At 47.7% G+C, this 21,306-nt stretch overlaps 1 protein-coding gene across 1 annotated transcript in view; it reads right to left on the bottom strand.

The window, feature by feature from the left end:
• The window catches only part of DNHD1 (dynein heavy chain domain 1), a 458,413-nt gene that overhangs the window by 141,950 nt on the left and 295,157 nt on the right, over window positions 1-21,306 (bottom strand). Inside the window, exons 31-33 of the mRNA XM_077299004.1 lie at window positions 20,582-21,013; window positions 4,536-4,950; window positions 4,328-4,453 (exon numbers count right to left, since the gene is read on the bottom strand). Coding sequence (XP_077155119.1) covers window positions 4,328-4,453; window positions 4,536-4,950; window positions 20,582-21,013 — 973 coding nt within the window. The remainder of the gene's footprint in view (window positions 1-4,327; window positions 4,454-4,535; window positions 4,951-20,581; window positions 21,014-21,306) is intronic.

The following is a 21,306-nucleotide window of genomic DNA, read 5'->3' as shown; positions in this document are numbered from 1 at the left end:
CAAATTTTTGTGGTCAGTCAATACCACCACCTGATGTCTAGCCCCCTCGAGCCAATGGCGCCACTCCTCAAACGCCCACTTCATGGCCAAAAGCTCCCGATTCCCAACATCATAATTCCGCTCTGCGGGCGAAAATTTGCGAGAAAAGAAGGCACAAGGCCTAATGACGGAGCAGTCGGAACCTTTCTGCGACAACACTGCCCCAGCTCCGATCTCCGAAGCGTCAACCTCAACCTGAAAAGGCAGATTCACATCAGGCTGACGCAACACAGGGGCAGAGGCAAAACGGCGCTTAAGCTCCTGAAAGGCCTCTACAGCATGAGGGGACCAATTAGCAACATCAGCGCCTTGTCTGGTCAAATCAGTCAGTGGTTTAACGACATCCGAAAAACCAGCAATAAATCGGCGGTAAAAGTTGGCAAAGCCCAAAAATCTCTGAAGACCCTTAAGAGAGGAGGGCTGAGTCCAGTCACAAATAGCTTGCACCTTGACGGGATCCATCTCAATGGAAGAGGGAGAAAAAATATACCCCAAAAAGGAAATTTTCTGGACCCCAAAAACGCACTTAGACCCCTTCACACATAAAGAATTAGACCGCAGAACCTGAAAAACTCTCCTGACCTGCTGGACATGAGAGTCCCAGTCATCAGAAAAAATCAGAATATCATCCAGATATATTATCATAAATTTATCCAGAAAATCGCGGAAAATATCATGCATAAAAGACTGGAAAACTGAAGGGGCATTAGAAAGACCAAAAGGCATGACCAAATACTCAAAGTGGCCCTCGGGCGTATTAAATGCGGTCTTCCACTCATCCCCCTGCCTGATCCGCACCAAATTATACGCCCCACGAAGATCAATTTTAGAGAACCACTTAGCACCCTCTATACGAGCAAACAAATCAGTAAGCAATGGCAATGGGTATTGATACTTAACAGTGATCTTATTCAGAAGCCGATAATCAATACATGGTCTCAAAGAGCCGTCTTTTTTTGAGACAAAGAAAAACCCAGCTCCCAAGGGAGAAGAAGATGGACGAATATGTCCCTTTTCCAAAGACTCCTTTATATATTCCCGCATAGCAGCATGTTCCGGCACAGACAAATTAAACAAACGACCCTTTGGATATTTACAACCCGGTATCAAATCTATGGCACAATCGCACTCACGGTGCGGAGGTAACGACCCAAGCTTGGGTTCGTCAAAGACGTCTTGATAATCAGAGAGGAACTCAGGGACTTCAGAGGGAATGGACGACGAAATAGAAACCAAAGGTACGTCCCCATGAATACCCTTACATCCCCAGCTCAACACAGACATTGCTCTCCAGTCCAAGACTGGGTTGTGAGACTGCAACCATGGCAATCCCAGTACCAAATCGTCATGTAAATTATACAGCACCAGGAAACGAATAATCTCCTGGTGATCCGGATTGATACGCATGGTTACTTGTGTCCAGTATTGTGGTTTATTATTAGCCAATGGGGTGGAGTCAATCCCCTTCAGAGGAATAAGAGTCTCCAAAGGCTCTAAATCAAAACCACAACGATTGGCAAAGGACCAATCCATAAGACTCAGAGCGGCGCCAGAGTCAACATAGGCGTCCGTGGCAATGGATGACAAAGAGCAAATCAGGGTTACAGACAAAATAAACTTAGACTGAATGGTGCTAATGGAAACAGACTTATCAAGCTTCTTTGTACGCCTAGAGCATGCCGATATAACATGAGTAGAATCCCCACAATAGAAACACAATCCATTCTTCCGTCTAAAATTCTGTCGCTCGCTCCTGGACAGAATTCTATCACACTGCATACTTTCTGGCGTCTTTTCCATAGACACCGCCAGATGGTGCACCGGTTTGCGCTCCCGCAGACGCCTATCAATCTGAATAGCCATTGTCATGGACTCATTCAGACCTGCAGGCAAAGGGAACCCCACCATAACATCCTTAACGGCATCAGAGAGACCTTCTCTGAAAGTTGCCGCCAAGTCGCACTCATTCCACTGAGTAAGCACAGACCATTTACGGAATTTTTGGCAGAAAACTTCAGCTTCGTCTTGCCCCTGAGATAGTGCCATCAAAGTTTTTTCTGCCTGAAGTTCCAAATGAGGTTCCTCATAAAGCAAGCCCAAGGCCAGAAAAAACGCATCCACATCGCGTAACGCAGGATCCCCTGCTGGCAATGAGAAGGCCCAATCTTGAGGGTCACCCCTGAGCAAGGAAATCACAATCCTAACCTGCTGAGCAGGGTCTCCAGCTGAACGAGACTTCAGGGACAAATAAAGCTTACAATTATTTCGGAAATTCTGGAAGCTAGCTCTATTCCCTGTGAAGAACTCCGGCAAAGGAATTCTCGGCTCAGATACCGGAGCATGTACCACAAAATCTTGTAAATTTTGTACTTTCGTGATGAGATTATTCAAACCCGCAGTTACACTCTGGAGATCCATTATTGTCAGGTGCACACAGAGCATACAGAGATTAGGAGGAGAGAGAGAGAAAAGACTGCAGCAAGGCAGACTGGAGGAAAAAAAAAAAAAAAAATTCCAGCAGACTTCTTATAACTCTCCTTTCTCAACCAGGGTCTTTAACACTTTTTTGGCCGGTCAAACTGTCATGATCTCTGCAGGCAGAGATCATAGCAAGCCTATAGAGGGACAAGCTCTCGGAAGATGGAACTATACTGACCATGAACTAAGCCTGCCGCGCAACTAGAAATAGCCAGGTAGCATTTCCTATTTATCGCTAGATGCCCAGCTCTGGCCTAAGACCTAAATAGCTAGCAGAGGGAAATATAAGACCTGGCTCACCTCTAGAGAAATATTCCAAAGAAGACAGTAGCCCCCCACATATAATGACGGTGAGTTCAGATGAAACAACAAACGCAGCAGGAAAATAGTCTTAGCAAATTTGAGGTCCGCTTACTAGATAGCAGAAGACAGATAGTATACTTTCATGGTCAGCAGAAAAACACTAACAAAACACCATCCAGAGATTACCTTAAACTCTGGCATTAACTCATAACGCCAGAGTAGCAATCCCTGATCAACGAGAGCTTTCCAGACACAGTAACAAAACTTCAGCTGTGAACTGGAACAAATAGGCAAAACAAAACATGGACAAAAGTCCAACTTATCTAGTAGTTGTCTAGAAGCAGGAACAAGCACTGAGAGGCATCAGATAACATTGTTGACCGGCAAGAAACCACCAGAGAAATGAGCTTAAATAGCGACACCCACTACTGATGGAATCAGGTGAAACAGGAAAGAGGATGACAAGTCCAATTCCACAAGCGGCCACCGGGGGAGCCCAGAATCCAAATTCACAACAGACGTCTATGTAGGACTTACCCACTACAGGAGTGATAGGCGATGTCTCCGTAGGACTTACCCACTCCAGGAGTGACAGGCGATGTCTCCGTAGGACTTCCCCATTCCAGGAGTGACAGACAACGTCTCTGTAGGACTTACCCACTCCAGGAGTAACAGGTGACTTCTCTGTAGGACTTACCCACTCCAGGAGTGACAGGCGATGTCTCCGTAGGAATTCCCCACTCCTGGAGTAACAGGTAACATCTCCATAGGACTTCCCGACTCCAGGAGTGACAGGCAACGTCTCTGTAGGACATTCCCACTCCAGGAGTAACAGTCAAGTTCTCCATAGGACTTTCCCACTCTAGGAGTGACAGGCGATGTCTCCGTAGGACTTCCTCACTCCAGGAGTGACAGACAACGTCTCTGTAGGACTTACCCACTCCAGGAGTAACAGGTGACTTCTCTGTAGGACTTACCCACTCCAGGAGTGACAGGCAACGTCTCTGTAGGACTTACCCACTCCAGGAGTAACAGGTGACTTCTCTGTAGGACTTACCCACTCCAGGAGTGACAGGCGATGTCTCCGTAGGAATTCCCCACTCCTGGAGTAACAGGTAACATCTCCATAGGACTTCCCGACTCCAGGAGTGACAGGCAACGTCTCTGTAGGACATTCCCACTCCAGGAGTAACAGTCAAGTTCTCCATAGGACTTTCCCACTCTAGGAGTGACAGGCGATGTCTCCGTAGGACTTCCCCATTCCAGGAGTGACAGGTGACGTCTCCGTAGGAATTCCCCACTCCAGGAGTAACAGGTGATGTCTCCATAGGACTTCCCCACTCCAGGAGTGACAGGCGATGTCTCCGTAGGACTTCCCCACTCCTGGAGTAACAGACGACGTGGGCATAGGACTTCCCCACTCCAGGACTAACAGGTAACATCTCCATAGAACTTTCCCATTGCAAGAGTGACAGGTGACGTCTCTCCATCACTAAAGAGTTCTCACCTTGTTCTGTCGCAGATGACAGTCTCTGGGTGAACTCTATATCAGACGCGTCGATTACACACAGCTTCTGATCCATGTCTGGATGTCTCTGATGGTCTCCATACTCGTGAGAGGTTGACGATTTACCTGTACCAGAGAAGTGAGAGACATGACTGCTCTGACATCAGCACAGACATTGAAGGCATAAGAAATAAAGAAAAGGACTGACCTCCCGCCTGGTCCCCTACACCCAGCAAAACCGGCATCCATCTGTCCACCATCAAGTCCGGGTCCAGGATCAGTGTTGGTCTGAGCATGGAATAGCAGCCACTGGCGCGGAGCAGAGCCGCTCGCGTCACAGTCTCGGTGTTCGTGGGAAGCCTTTCTTTTTGCCACAGCAATCTCTCGGAGGGGGAGCTCAGCAGCTGCAGTAAATGCTCCACCACTCCCTGATCTTGGTTTGGAGACTCCAGAGAATCTATTATATCATCTGGACCCACAGACACATCATGCCCCTCACAGACGGACCACCACTTGGCCAGCAAACGTGTACAGCGAGTCCATGGCAGACAGCCCAGGTAGGAGATGGAGGCAGAAACCAGAAGAGCATCGGTCTGGAGAGACTGGAGACGATGCTGAGCTGCCTGGAAGATAAAGTAGGCTCAAATCAGACAGAAAAATCCATAGCATATCCCCCGTGATACCACTGCCACATCCACAGCATATCTCCATAATACCACCGCCACAGCTACAGCATATCCCCATAATACCACCGCCACAGCTACAGCATATCCCCATAATACCACCGCCACAGCTACAACATATCCCCCGTAATACCACTGCCACATCCACAGCATATCCCCCATAATACCACCGCCACATCCACAGCATATCACCATACCACCGCCACATCCACAGCATATCCCTGTAATACCACCGCCACAGCTACAGCATATCCCTGTAATACCACCGCCAAAGCTACAGCATATCCCCATAATACCACCGCCACAGCTACAGCATATTCCCATACCACCGCCACATCCACAACATATACCTGTAATACCACTGCCACATCCACAGCATATCCCTGTAATACCACCACATTCACAGCATATCCCCCATAATACCACCGCCACATCCACAGCATATCTCCATAATACCACCGCCACATCCACAGAATATACCTGTAATACCACCGCCACATCTACAGCATATCCCTATACCACCGCCACATCCACAACATATCCCCATAATACCACCGCCACAGCAAACCCCTGTAATACCACCACCACATCCACAGCATATCTCCATAATACCACCACCACAGCTACAGCATATCCCCATAATACCACAGCCACAGCTACAACATATCCCCCGTAATACCACTGCCACATCCACAGCATATCCCCCATAATACCACCGCCACATCCACAGCATATCACCATACCACCGCCACATCCACAGCATATCACTGTAATACCACCGCCACAGCTACAGCATATCCCTGTAATACCACCGCCAAAGCTACAGCATATCCCCATAATACCACCGCCACAGCTACAGCATATTCCCATACCACCGCCACATCCACAACATATACCTGTAATACCACTGCCACATCCACAGCATATCCCTGTAATACCACCACATTCACAGCATATCCCCCATAATACCACCGCCACATCCACAGCATATCTCCATAATACCACCGCCACATCCACAGAATATACCTGTAATACCACCGCCACATCTACAGCATATCCCTATACCACCGCCACATCCACAACATATCCCCATAATACCACCGCCACAGCAAATCCCTGTAATACCACCACCACATCCACAGCATATCTCCATAATACCACCACCACAGCTACAGCATATCCCCATAATACCACAGCCACAGCTACAACATATCCCTAGTAATACCACTGCTACATCCACAGCATATCTCCATAATACCACTGCCACATCCACAGCATATCCCTGTAATACCACTGCCACAACTACAGCATATCCCCATAATACCACAGACACAGCAAATCCATGCAATATCACTGCTACATTCACAGCAAATCCAGTAATACCACCACCACATCCACAGCATATCCCCCATAATACCACCGCCACATCCACAGCACATCCCCATAAGACAGCCACAGCAAATCCCTGTAACACCACAGCCACAGCATATCCCTGTAATACCACTGCCACATCCACAACATATCCCCATAATGCCACAACCACTGCTACAGCATATCCCCATATCACCGCCACATCCACATCATATCTCCAAAATACCACCGCCACATCCACAGCATATCCTGATAATACCACAACCACAGCTACAGTATATCCCCATAATACCACAGACACAGCAAATCCATGTAATATCACTGCTACATTCACAGCAAATCCAGTAATACCACCACCACATCCACAACATATCCCCATAATACCACATCCACAGCATATCCCTGTAATACCACCACATTCACAGCATATCCCCCATAATATCACCGCCACATCCACAGCATATCCCTGTAATACCACCACATCCACAGCATATCCCTGTAATACCACCGCCACATCCACAGCATATCCCCATAAGACAGCCACAGCAAATCCCTGTAACACCACAGCCACATCCACAGCATATCCCTGTAACACCACTGCCACATCCACAACATATCCCCATAATGCCACAACCACTGCTACAGCATATCCCCATAATATCACCACCACATCCACAGCATATCCCCCATAATACCACAACCACAGCTACAGTATATCCCCATAATATCACTGCCACAGATACAGCATATCCTCCGCAATACCACCACTTCCTTATCATATCTGCATAATAACACCGCCAAAGATACAGCATATCCCCCATAATACCACCACCACATCCACAGCAAATCCAGATAATACCACCGCCACATCCATACCATATAATAAATAATAATAATAATTTTATTTCTATAGCGACAACATATTCTGCAGCCAGTGATCGGATGTGGGGGGTGAATGAAAGCTCGGAATCAAGGATGACCCCAAGGCAGCGGGCATGTTGCTTGGGAGTAATGGTGGAACCGCACACTGAGATGGCAATGTCAGGCAAAGGTAGGTTAGTAGAGGGAGAGAACACGAGGAGTTCAGTTTTTGACAGGTTCAGTTTCAGATAGAGGGAGGACGTGATGTTGGAGACAGCGGTAAGACAATCACTGGTGTTTTCTAAAAAGGCATGCGTGATATCAGGAGAAGAGGTGTATAATTGGGTGTCGTCAGCATAGAGATGGTAGTGGAAACCAAATCTACTGACTGTTTGTCCAATAGGGGCAGTATACGAAGAGAAGAGGAGGGGGCCTAGGACTGATCCTTGAGGAACCCCAGCAGTAAGGGGAAGGTGAGAGGAGGAAGAACATTAGAAAGAGAGAAATTAGAAAGAGAGAATTAGCATGGAATAGTGACCATTAGATTTAGCTAGAATGTAAGTCCGCGAGGACAGGGTCCTCTCCCCTCTGTACCAGTCCGTCACTGTAAACCTGTTTACTGTAAACGATATCTATAACCCTGTATGTAACCCCTTCTCATGTACAGCACCATGGAATTAATGGCACTATGTAAATAAATAATAATAATCATCATCATTAGAGACTTTAGTGAGGGCAGTTTCAGTAGAGTGTAAAGAGCGGAAACCGGATTGAAGAGGGTCGAGAAGAGAGTTATCTGAGAGATAGCAGATAAGACGGGAGTGGACCAGGCGTTCCAGGAGTTTAGAGATGAAGGGGAGATTAGAGGTTGAATATTTTTGTTAGGTGAGAGGTGACAGCAGGGGAAAGGGACTGGAGGAGGAGTAGGGCGAGAAGATGCAAGGAGCCTGATCACTTCTTCTTCTGTGACTGGTTCAAAGTCAGAGAGTGAACTAGATGCAGTGGGGGAGGGAGGACACTGCCTGGTAAGAAGAGATTGGGAGATGATTTCCTGTCGGATGTGGTCAATTTTTTCTTTGAAGTAATCGGCCAGATGGTCAGCGTGGAGATCTGTGGTTGGGGCCTGCACTCTTGGGTTGAGTAGGGAATGAAAAGTGTCAAAGAGACATTTAGGGTTATTGGACAGTGAGGTGATGAGGGTGCTGAAATAGGTTTGTTCGGAGAGGTGAAGGGCAGAGTTGTAGGTTTTTAGTATGAATGTATAATGGAAGAAATCTTCAGGTAGATTGGATTTTCTCCATAGACGTTCAGCGCACCGGGAGCACCGCTGCAGGAAACGTGTTTGCAGCGTGTGCCACGGTGATCTCATCTGTGCAGAGTTGTTCTACATATAGGAGGTAGGATTGATATTGGGGCGGGATTTAAACACCTATTCACTTTTTACTATTGATGCTGCCTATGCAGCATCAATAGTAGAAAGAAATCATGATAAAAATAATAATAAAAAAAATAATCGCGATATTCTCACCTTCCGGCGTCCCCGGCAGCTTTTCCCGCTCCTTGCGATGCTCCGGTCCCAGTAATGCTTTGCGGTAATGACACCAGATGACGTAGCGGTCTCGCTAGACCGCTACATCATCACGGGTTATTGCCACAAAGCATCACTGGGAACGGACCTGGCGCGAACATCGCTAAAGGCATGGGTTGGATCCGGGGGCCGCCGGAAGGTGAGTATATAACTTTTTTATTTTAATTCTTTTTTAAACAGGGATATGGTGCCCACATTGCTACATACTACGTGGGCTGTGTTATATACTACGTGGGCTGTGTTATATACTGCGTGGGCTGTGCTATTTACTACGTGGGCTGTGCTATATACTATGTGGGCTGTGCTATATACTATGTGGGCTGTGCCTGTGCTATATACTATGTGGGCTGTGCTATATACTATGTGGGCTGTGCTATATACTGCATGGGCTGTGCTATATACTACGTGGGCTGTGTTATATACTATGTGGGCTGTGTTATATACTACTGTACGTGGGCTGTGTTATATGCTACGTGGCTGTGCTATATTTCTCTGCTGTATCTGTGCATCGTGAATCGTGGTATGTGTTAAAGGGGGGGGGCCCACTGAGACTCTTTCGCCTGGAGCCCTCAAAAACCTGTAGCTGGCCTTGGCTTCACTGATTGGTCGACCAATCAGCGACAGGCACAGTCCGGACACGAATTGGCGCGGGATTTGAACCACGCTTTGCTGATTGGTCGCCCACGGCCGGCCGAATCCTGTGTATTTATTGCATTATTCTTAAATCTTCATAAATGAACTACATACATATTCTAGAATACCCGATGCATTAGAATCGGGCCACCATCTAGTATTTCTATAAGTGTGGAAAGTAGGGGTGACCTGAGCGGGATGGCAGTTCTTAACTGAGAATGAAAGAAAGTTGTCGTCAGAAAGCGGGAGATGTGAGTTTGTAAAATCATCTACTGAGCAAAGCTAGGAGAAGACCAGGTCGAGGGAGTTTCCGTCTTCATGCGTAGGAGAGTTAGTATGCTGCGAGAGGCCGAAGGAGTAGGTTAGAGATAAAAGGTGAGAAGCAGATGGGGGGAGCGGAAAAGCAATGAGAATGTTGAAGTCTCCCATGATGAAGGTGGGGATGTCACAGGAGAGAAAGTGTGGAAGCCAGGTGGCAAAGTGATCCAGGAACTGATGAGAGGGGTCCAGAGGATGATACACCACCGCCACTCGCATGAAGAAGGGGACGTAGAGTCTGACAGCATGGACCTCAAAGGAAGAGAATACAAGTGAGGGTACTTGGGGGATACCTTGGAAGGTACATTTGGGTGGAAGGAGCAGACCAACGCCTCCACCTGTTCTGTTGTCTGATCTTGGGGTATGAGAAAAGTGTAGTCCACCATATGAGAGAGCAGCAGCAGCGGTGGTGTCTGACTGCTGGATCCAGGTTTCAGTAAGAGCCAGGAGATTAAGAGCCTTAGAAAGGAAGAAATCATGGATGGAGGAGAGTTTATTACACACAGAGTGAGAATTCCAAAGCGCACAATTAAAAGAGACAGAAGGCATGCAGGGAATATTAATAAGGTTAGAGGGGTTTCTGGGTGTAGCAGTCGGGAGGTTTGACTTGTTATAACATGAGGGGCCGGGGTTGGGAGAGATGTCTCCTGTGACTAGGAGAAGGAGAAGGAGTGAGCAGATGGTTAAGTGATTTGTGAGAGCGTCTCTTGTGTTGGATGGTGGGACTGAATGGATGTGTGCAATTTAGCAATGTGAGCAGAGCATGAGTGCTATACATAGGAGAGGAGAGGACAGATGGGGCCGATATGGATAGAGTGTAGAGAGTTAGTGCAAGGTCGGTGAGTGTGAGTGACTGCAGCAGCCAGGATATAGATTATACAAATGCATATGGTGAGTATTTGTCCAAATGTACTGGGAATTGGTGTGTTTAAGTGTCTTACCTGTCTCCTGCCCTGTCTAACTGCCATGAATAAAGTGTACATTATGCATCCCCAAAGCTATGTCTGAATATATAGGAGGATTGCTCTTAAGGTACCTTCACACGAAACGACATCGCTAGCGATCCGTGACGTTGCAGCGTCCTCGCTAGCGATATCGTTTAGTTTGACACGCAGCAGCGATCAGGATCCTGCTGTGATGTCGCTGGTCGCTGAATAAAGTCCAGAACTTTATTTGGTCGTCCGATCGCTGTGTATCGTTGTGTTTGAAAGCAAAAGCAACGATACCAGCGATATTTTACACTGGTAACCAGGGTAAACATCGGGTTACCAAGTGCAGGGCCGCGCTTAGTAACCCGATGTTTACCCTGGTTACCAGCGTAAAAGTAAAAAAAACAAACAGCACATGCTCACCTGCGCGTCCCCCAGCGTCTGCTTCCTGACACTGACTGAGCGCCGGCCCTAAAGTGAAAGTGAAAGCCGCTGTGCTGTTAGGGCCGGAGCTCAGTCAGTGTCAGGAAGCAGAAGCTGGGGGACGCGCAGGTGAGCATGTACTGTTTGTTTTTTTTACTTTTACGCTGGTAACCAGGGTAAACATCGGGTTACTAAGCGCGGCCCTGCGCTTAGCAACCCGATGTTTACCCTGGTTACCCGGGGACCTCGGCATCGTTGGTCGCTGGAGAGCGGTCTGTGTGACAGCTCTCCAGCGATCAAACAGCGACGCTGCAGCGATCGGCATCGTTGTCGCTATCGCTGCAGCGTCGCTTCGTGTGAAGGTACCTTTAGATCTATCATTAACTTGACTCGTTAGCAATCAGTCAATTAAGTTAAGACAGCAAGAGACAATAGATTGAGGGCAGCCAAGCTGATGTGATCCATTTCATACCCCCCCCCCCCCCCACCCACCGGGAACAGAATACCAGGCTGCAAAGTTTAGATATTTCTGTAAGTTTCTCCCTTTTATTTTATAATAATAATAATCTTTATTTATATAGCGCCAACATACTCCGCAGCGCTTTACAGTTTAACAGTTTCAAACACAACAGTCATAGGTAACAACGTTAACAATACAGTAATAAAGCAAAATAAGACAAAATAAGCAGCCCCTGCTCGTGAGAGCTTACAATCTACAATGAGGTGGGGAGATACAAAGTACAGGTGTGTATTTACAATGGTGTATTTACAATGATGGTCCAGCCATCTTCAGGGGGTGGGGGGTAGGTGAGATAGTGAATGGGCTACACACACACAAACATAAAATGACTGATTAGGGAACGCGATAGGCAGCTCTGAACAAACATGTTTTGAGGGAGCGTCTAAAACTATGCAAATTGTGGATGGTCCTAATATCTTGGGGTAGAGCATTCCACAGGATTGGCACAGCGCGGGAGAAGTCTTGGAGACGGGAGTGGGAGGTACGGATTAGTGCAGAGGTTAGTCGAAAGTCGTTTGCAGAGCACAGAGGTCGGTTAGGCCGATAGACAGAAATGAGGGAGGAGATGTAAGGGGGCCGCACTGTGGAGAGCTTTGTGGGGGAGAACAAGTACTTTAAATTGTATCCTGTAATGAATGGGCAGTCAGTGTAACGACTGGCGAAGAGCAGATGAATCTGAGTAACGATTAGCCAGATGGACGACCCTGGCTGCTGCATTATGGATGGACTGGAGAGGGGAAAGTCGAGTAAGGGGGAGGCCAATTAATAGAGTGTTACAGTAGTCCAGGTGGGAGTGGATCAGGGCAACAGTGTGGGTTTTTGTTGTTTCCACGGTGAGAAAAGGACGGATTCTGGAGATGTTCTTTAGGTGTAAGCGGCATGAGCGGGCGAGAGCTTGTATATGGGATGTAAAGGAGAGATCGGAGTCACACACACATCCAGACAGCGCGCCTGCTGCTGGGGTGTTATTATGGTGCCACCCACAGAGAGGGAAATGTCAGATTTAGGGAGGTTAGTAGAAGGCGGGAGCAGAAGTTGTTCAGTTTTGGAGAGGTTGAGTTTCAGATAGAGAGCGGACATGATGTCAGAGACTGCGGACAGACAGTCAGTGGTGTTCTGTAGTACAGCGGGGGTAAGGTCAGGGGATGACGTGTATAGTTGTGTGTCATCAGCATAAAGATGGTACTGAAAGCCAAATCTGCTGATGGTCTGTCCAATTGGGACAATTTATAGCTGTTTTGCATGTTTGTCACTTATAGTTCCATATTTTGATATTCTTTTATTGTAAGCACTGTACCTTTTATATTAAAGCTTAAAACTTTAATAAGTTTGAAACTTGTATACTCTAAAAGACTCCATAGCCTTAGAGTGTGTGACCCTGCTGATTGGCAAACAGTAGTATTAATATTTCCGGGACTCATCGCCCGTGTGTTCGGTGAGTGGTGGCAGCGTGTATGAGCGGGTGCATGGCCTGGGTCAGTGTGTGATTTATGCTCCCATTACAGCATAGGACAGAGGTTGAGTGCTGGACTGAGAGAGGGGAGATAGATTAACCCTTGCAGGCACAACCCCAAGTCACGTGCTGAGAATCGGGTATGTGACCAAATCCCCCATAATACCACAGCCACAGAATATCTCCATAATACCACCACCACAGATACAGCTTATCCCCATAACACCACCGCCACAGCTACAGAATATTTCCATAATACCACCGCCACATCAAATCCCTGTAATACCACCAACTCATCTGTCAGGAAAATATGACTCATTTTCCATGGTTTTGATTGCACATACAGAGCTATAGGCTGCAGCTCCTTGGTTTTTGATTGACATGCTGCCCGTCCCCCATTAAGTTTGTGCAGTTAACACGGAGCTCCTCATGCTGCATTGCCCCCCTCACAGCTGCACTCATACCCCCCCTTTCCTCTTTGTGGGGATGTCCACTTGCCCCCTCCCTCCTGCTATATCAAGCTGGTGTAGTGTGAGACCATCGTATGTCCAGCAACACAGGATCCATTTATGACCCTAACTAGTTAAGGGCAGTTCTGTAGCACACGGATTTGAAAGTTCCTTTGTTTATTCAGGATCGAATACAATAACACAGAATATTCACAGAGGCAGGAAACTTATAGTTTTGGAAACTGCATGATTAGAGCTATCCATAGGTGGGTTTTGCAACTTCTGCGCCCACCAGAAGTCAAGTAAAGGGTATATGCTTCCCAGTAACATATAGATATATGATGTTTGGTATCGAAAGAAAGGTAATTTCGTAATAAGAAAAATGACACCCTGGTCGTCTCATTGCGAGGTTTCCACCCAGAGTTATAGCAAATAGAAGTTTTGATAACTGTACAAAAGGGGGCGTATATCCTAGAGCTCAGTCTCCCCCACCGAGGTCAGCGAAAGAAAGCTATGAAGCTCAGATGCTGACTCAGTGGGGTGTCGTTTGCCCGGGGTGCCAGCTAGGAAGCTGTGCTGAGAGACCATTTTCCTTCTGCATAAGTTAGGAGAGCTCATTAACCTGCCCCATGAGAGTCCATACCGGATCCATAATAAACTCACACCTAACCACCTGCAAGAGACTGTATGGTCAGTTATAGTGTCAAGGCTGCCGGGTGTAACTACTGCTGGGAGGCTACTCGCCGCAGTATGGGAGCCCAGAGCAGAATGGCGGAGAACTCACAGGGTAACAGCAGGACCTGAACCATGTGACAGAGGGGAGGTGGCCAGGAGCGGAGCCGGGCGCCGGGGTGCAAAAGAGATGAATGGGGCCAGAGAGTAGTAAAGCGTGCCGAGGTAAATAACCAGGGGGCAAGTGAGGTACTGGAGGGTGAGACAGAAGGATAGTCAGGTGGAAGTCGGAGGTCAGAAAGCCGAGTGGATCAAACAGACCAGATCAAGCACGGAGAGCAAACAAACAACACGGTATGCACACGCACACCAGGAGGTCAGGCACACAGACAAAACGAAAGTATAACTGACAGAGAATCCTAGTCCAGCATGGGTATAAATATCCCTCCCAGATCCAAAAGGAGGCCACAACAATTAACCCTGAGAGGGCAGGGCATTAACCCTGTCCAAACCATGACAGTACCCCCCCTTAATGGGGGGCCACTGGACCCCCAGGCTTCCCTCGATATCTGGCATGGAAGGCCTACACCAGACGATCAGCATGCACAGAACTGGCCAGGACCCATAACCAATCCTCAAGAGAATACCGTTTCCAATGTATCAGATACTGGAGCTTCTGGCGCACCCACCTGGAGTTACTGATGCGCCCCCTACCTAGGGCAGCACGGTGGCGCAGTGGTTAGCACAGCAGCCTTGCAGCGCTGGAGTCCTGGGTTCAAACCCCACCAAGGACAACATCTGCAAAGAGTTTGCATGTTCTCTCCGTGTTTGCGTGGGTTTCCTCCGGGCACTCCGGTTTCCTCCCACATTCCAAAGACATACTGATAGGGAATTTAGATTGTGAGCTGTTATGGTTCTCAATGGCAAGAGAACATAGCCCAGCAAACATAAGTACTAGCTCTTGGAAGGATGGAAACTAAACTGACCATGATCTAAACCTGCCGCACAACTAACAGGTGCCGGGTAGCGTTGCCTACGTTTTTTATCCCTAGACGCCCAGCGCCGGCCGGAGGACTAACTAATCCTGGCAGAGGAAAATATAGTCCTGGCTCACCTCTAGAGAAATTTCCCCGATAGGCAGACAGAGGCCCCCACATATATTGGCGGTGATTTTAGATGAAATGACAAACGTAGTATGAAAATAGGTTTAGCAAAATTGAGGTCCGCTTACTAGATAGCAGGAAGACAGAAAGGGGCACTTTCATGGTCAGCTGAAAACCCTATCAAAACGCCATCCTGAAATTACTTTAAGACTCTAGTATTAACTCATAACATCAGAGTGGCAATTTCAGATCACAAGAGCTTTCCAGACACAGAAACGAAACTACAGCTGTGAACTGGAACAAAATGCAAAAACAAACGAGGACTAAAGTCCAACTTAGCTGGGAGTTGTCTAGCAGCAGGAACATGCACAGAAAGGCTTCTGATTACAATGTTGACCGGCATGGAAGTGACAGAGGAGCAAGGTTAAATAGCGACTCCCACATCCTGATGGAAACAGGTGAACAGAGGGGATGATGCACACCAGTTCAATTCCACCAGTGGCCACCGGGGGAGCCCAAAATCCAATTTCACAACAGTGAGCCCCATCGGGGACAGTGATGATAATGTGTGTAAAGCGCTGCGGAATATGTTAGCGCTGTATAAAAATAAAGATTTCTATTATTATCTCGTACTCCTCTACCAATACTCAGGCGAGGAATCTTCCCTAACCGTCCCCATTGGTTTTAACAGGGACCTGAGGAAGACATCAGATATTCTGAAGGAGGTGGGCAGCTGTAATCTGTAGGCCACCGGATTGACTACCTCCACAATTTTGTATGGACCAATAAACTTGGGGTCCAGTTTCATAGAAGGTATCTGACAGGGAATCCTAGTCCAGGGTGGGTATAAATATCCCTCCCAGATCCAAAAGGAGGCCACAACAATTAACCCTGAGAGGGCAGGGCATTAACCATGTCCAAACCATGACATTTCCCTTGGGGAAGGCACCCGTCCCCTCTCCTCCACACAGCGTGCCATGGAATGATAAGTGTAAGTTCTTATTTTAATCCACTTTATTTTGGAATTGTCTGTATATACTGTACATTGTCTCTTTTTGTACCATCCTTTATATTTTTGTAAACACTGCCTATCTTTTCTGGAGTAAATCTATAAATTTATTAGTTTCATGTCTCCTTGCTCTATAACATACCGCCACGACCTCCACGCTAATTACGCTACCTTTTGGGTGGGCTCCTGACCCGATATTGGTATTAATGTCAGACGAGGAGCTGGTGGCAGCAAAGTGTTCTGGGGTAATTGGGAGACCCTGGCAGTGAGGGAATGTAGGTTTCTGTGTGTATTTCCTGCCTGAGACTGGGGATATACATACCGCCCTCACTGCAAAGTGCCCAATAGCCAGTACACGTCAAGGCAGCCTTTCTGGCGACTAATTATCCTAGGTGACTGACCTGAGGTTAAGGAGGGCACCAGAGAGCTGCAAGTTCCTAAATGGAACTGGAAATTGGGATATAATAAATCTCTGACAACATCCACAGCATATCCCCAGTAATACCACCACCACATCCACAGCATATCACCATAATACTACCACCACAGCTAAAGCATATCCCCATAATACCACCACCACATCAACAGCATATTCCCCGTAATACCACCACCATATATACAGCATATCCCCATAATATCACAGCCACATTCACAGCATATCCCCATAATAGCACTGCCACAGCTACAGCATATCCCCACAATATCACCACCCCATTCACAGCATATCCCCCATGATATCACAGCCACATTCACAGCATATCCCCCATAATAGCACCACAGCTACAGCATGTATCCATAATACCACGGCCACATCCAGAGCATATCCCCCGTAATACCACCGCCACATCCACAGCATGTCCCCATAATACCACCCCCATATCCACAGCATATCCCCTTTAAAATCACAGGTACATCCACAGCATGTCCCCCGTGGCAGGCTTTGTGCCTCTTCTGCAGCAGTGGCCGTGCTGTGTCCTTGTGGCCCTGTCCTATGTACACAATATATACTAAACAAAACTATAAACCAAACTCACAGATCTCAGACTTTTTCTATGGACACAAAAGTCCTTTTTCTTTCCATTATTGATCACAATGTGTCTAGATCTGTTAGTGAGATCTTCTCCTCTGCTGAGATCATCATTCACCTCACAGTGCGGCAGATTACACACATGATTATTGCACAGGTGTGGTAGATCCAGATGTTGATTACACATATGATTATTGCACAGGTGTGGTAGATCCAGATGCTGATTACACACATGATTATTGCACACGTGTGGTAGATCCAGATGCTGGTTACACACGATTATTACACACGTGTGGTAGATCCAGATGCTGATTACACACATGATTATTGCACAGGTGTGGTAGATCCAGATGTTGATTACACACATGATTATTGCACAGGTGTGGTAGATCCAGATGCAGATTACACACATGATTATCGCACAGGTGTGGTAGATCCAGATGCAGATTACACACATGATTATTGCACAGGTGTGGTAGATCCAGATGCTGATTACACACATGATTATTGCACAGGTGTGGAAGATCCAGATGCAGATCACACACATGATTATTGCACACGTGTGGTAGATCCAGTCTCCAGATGCTGATTACACACATGATTATTGCACAGGTGTGGTAGATGCAGATGCTGATTACACACATGATTATTGCACAGGTGTGGTAGATCCAGATGCAGATTACACACATGATTATCGCACAGGTGTGGTAGATCCAGATGCAGATTACACACATGATTATTGCACAGGTGTGGTAGATCCAGATGCTGATTACACACACGATTATTGCACAGGTGTGGAAGATCCAGATGCAGATCACACACATGATTATTGCACACGTGTGGTAGATCCAGTCTCCAGATGCTGATTACACACATGATTATTGCACAGGTGTGGTATATCCAGATGCTGATTACACACATGATTATTGCACAGGTGTGGCAGATCCAGATGCTGATTACACACGATAATTGCACAGGTGTGGCAGATCCAGATGTTGACAACACACATGATTATTACACAAGTGCGGCAGATCCAGTGTGTTTTTCTCCTGAAACATGAGGCTGTGTGTCATCTTGCTGCAATGTGGGGCCATGTGTTATCCTGCTGCAACGTGGGATTGTGCGTTGTCCTGCTGAAATGTGGGGTCGTGCATTGTCCTGCTGAAATGTGGGGTTGCGCATTATCCTGCTGCAACGTGGGGCTGTGCGCTATCCTGCTGCAACGCAGGGCCGTGCTTTATGCTGCTGCAATGTGGGGATGAATCGTGGCACTACCGTAGCCTCAGGATGTCATCACTTTTTCTTTACACATTCACAATGGCATCAATAAAATGTACGCGTGTTCGTTGTCCATAACATACATCTGCCCGTAACATAACCCAACTGCTACCATGGGCCACTCCATTCACATCAGCAGACCACTCACCCACCCAACGCCATAAATCAAATGCAGTCTGCCATCTGCACTGTACAGTGAAAACGGGGATTCATCTGTGATGAAAACATGTGTCCAAAGTGCCCAACGTCATTGAATGTCAGCATTTACCCAGTGAAGTCAGTTACCACAATGGGCTGCAGTCAGGTGGAGACCCCGATGAGGATGATGAGCTGAAGTCAGGTGGAGACCCTGATGAGGATGATGAGCTGCAGTCAAGTGGAGACCTCGATGAGGATGACGAGCTGCAATCAGGTGGAGACCCCAATGAGGTCAATGGACTGCAGTCAGGTGGAGACCCCAGTGAGGATGATGAGCTGAAGTCAGGTGGAGACCTCGATGAGGACAATGGGCTGCAGTCAGGTGGAGACCCCAATGAGAATGACAAGCTGAAGTCAGGTGGAGACCCCAATGAGGTCAATGGGCTGCAGTCAGGTGGAGACCCCAATGAGAATGACAAGCTGAAGTCAGGTGGAGACCCCAATGAGGTCAATGGGCTGCAGTCAGATGGAGACTCCAGTGAGGATGATGAGCTGCAGTTAGTTGGAGACCCCAATGAGGACACTGAGCTGCAGACAGGTGGAGACCCCGGTGAGAAGGATGTTGAGCTGCCATCAGGTGGAGACCCTGATGAGGATGATGAGCTGAAGTCAGGTGGAGACTCCGATGAGGATGATGAGCTGCAGTCAGGTGGAGACCCTGGTGAGGATGATGAGCTGCAGTCAGGTGGAGACCCTGGTGAGGATGACGAGATGCAGTCAGGTGGAGACCCCAATGAGGACAACAAGCTGCATTCAGGAGGAGACCCCAATGAGGATGACGAGCTGCAGTCAGGTGGAGACACTGATGAGGATGACGAGCTGCAGTCAGGTGGAGACCCCAATGAGGATGACAAGCTACAGTCAGGTGGAGACCCCAATGAGTACGACGAGCTGCAGTCAGGTGGAGACCCCAATGAGTACGACGAGCTGCAGTCAAGTGGAGACCCCAATGAGGATGACAAGCTACAGTCAGGTGGAGACCCCAATGAGTACGACGAGCTGCAGTCAGGTGGAGACCCCAATGAGTACGACGAGCTGCAGTCAGGTGGAGACCCCAAAGAGTACGACGAGCTGCAGTCAGGTGGAGACCCCAATGAGGACGACGAGAGCGCAGACGAGTTTCTCAGAGACGCTTTCTGACAGTTGGTGCAGAAACTCTTTGGTAATGCAGACCAATTGTTGCAGCAGCTGTCAGGGTGGCCGGTCTCAGACCGTGTTGGGGAGAATTTGCTGGATGTTGAGGTCCTAGGCCTCTGTGGCTACACGTGGTCTGAGATTGTGAGGCTGTACTGCCAAATTCTCTGAAACATCTTCGGAGATGGCTTATGGTGGAGAAATGAACATTCAATTCACGGCAGCAGTTCTGGTAGTCATTTCTGCAGTCAGCATGCCAACTGAATGCTCCCTCAAAAACGTACAACATCTGTGGAATTGTGCTGTGTGATAAAAGTGCAGGTTACAGAGGCCTTTTATTGTGGCAGCCTAAGGACCTGGACAATAATCATGTGTTTAATCAGCATCTGGACCTGCCGCACTGTGAGGTGGACGTATGACCTCAGCAGAGAAGAAGATCTCACTAACAGATCTAGACACATTGTGACCAATATGGGAGAGAAAAAGTACTTTTGTGTCCAGAAAAAACGTCTTAGATCTTTGAATTCAGCTCATGCAAAATGGGAGAAAAACCAAAGCGTTGGGTTATATTTCTGCTCCATGTAACTGCTCTGTCCTCCACTTACCTTTAAAGCTGCAGTCCAGGTGGTCAGGTGGGGCTGTGCGCGGCTCTGACACTCTTGGGCCACAGCTCGCTTGCTCGTGATCTGCTGCAGATCTTTCTGTAGATCTCGTTCAGTGTCCTGTGCTGTCTGCAGATCCTTTGCGCTTTGGGTTTTGAGCATCTTCAGCTTTTCTTGCAGCAGCCTCTGCGCCGCCATCCTCTCTGCTGCCTGCAAATCTTCAGCTTCCAGCTGCAACAGTAGAGCCCTCCCCTGCTCCAAAGTACGGAGATTGCCACAGTAGCGCTGGAGACCCACGAGCCACTGACAGAGGGACGCTGCGGCTGTGCTCACTGGCTGGACATGGTGGACATTAAATTCCGGTCTGTTTACTGCTCTGGTCAAGGAAGCAAAAATGCAGTCTGCCATCTTGTACCCATCGTAAAACTGCAAATCCTGGACGAAGACAAAATACAGTAATATTCCCATCACCCACCAATAACAGTAATATTCAACGGAGACCCTAAAAAAACCCACCAGTAACACTCATACATCCTGTGGAATATCAGACCTTTACTGTCCAGTGACCCACAATCAGACTACATATAATGTAAGACATCAAACTGGAGGACGTTACACTGGACAGGAACAGTCAGAATACACTTTACATCCTGAAAAACATCAGATAGTTCCTGCCACTCCTCAGTCCTACAGTCGGTGAGACACATGACTTTACCTGCCACTCCTCA

The sequence above is a fragment of the Ranitomeya variabilis genome, chromosome 3 (assembly GCF_051348905.1).
Source record: "Ranitomeya variabilis isolate aRanVar5 chromosome 3, aRanVar5.hap1, whole genome shotgun sequence".
NCBI classification, from domain to species: domain Eukaryota; kingdom Metazoa; phylum Chordata; class Amphibia; order Anura; family Dendrobatidae; genus Ranitomeya; species Ranitomeya variabilis.
Note: the sequence above shows the minus strand (reverse complement) of the source record. Positions and strands in the feature narration are given on the sequence as shown.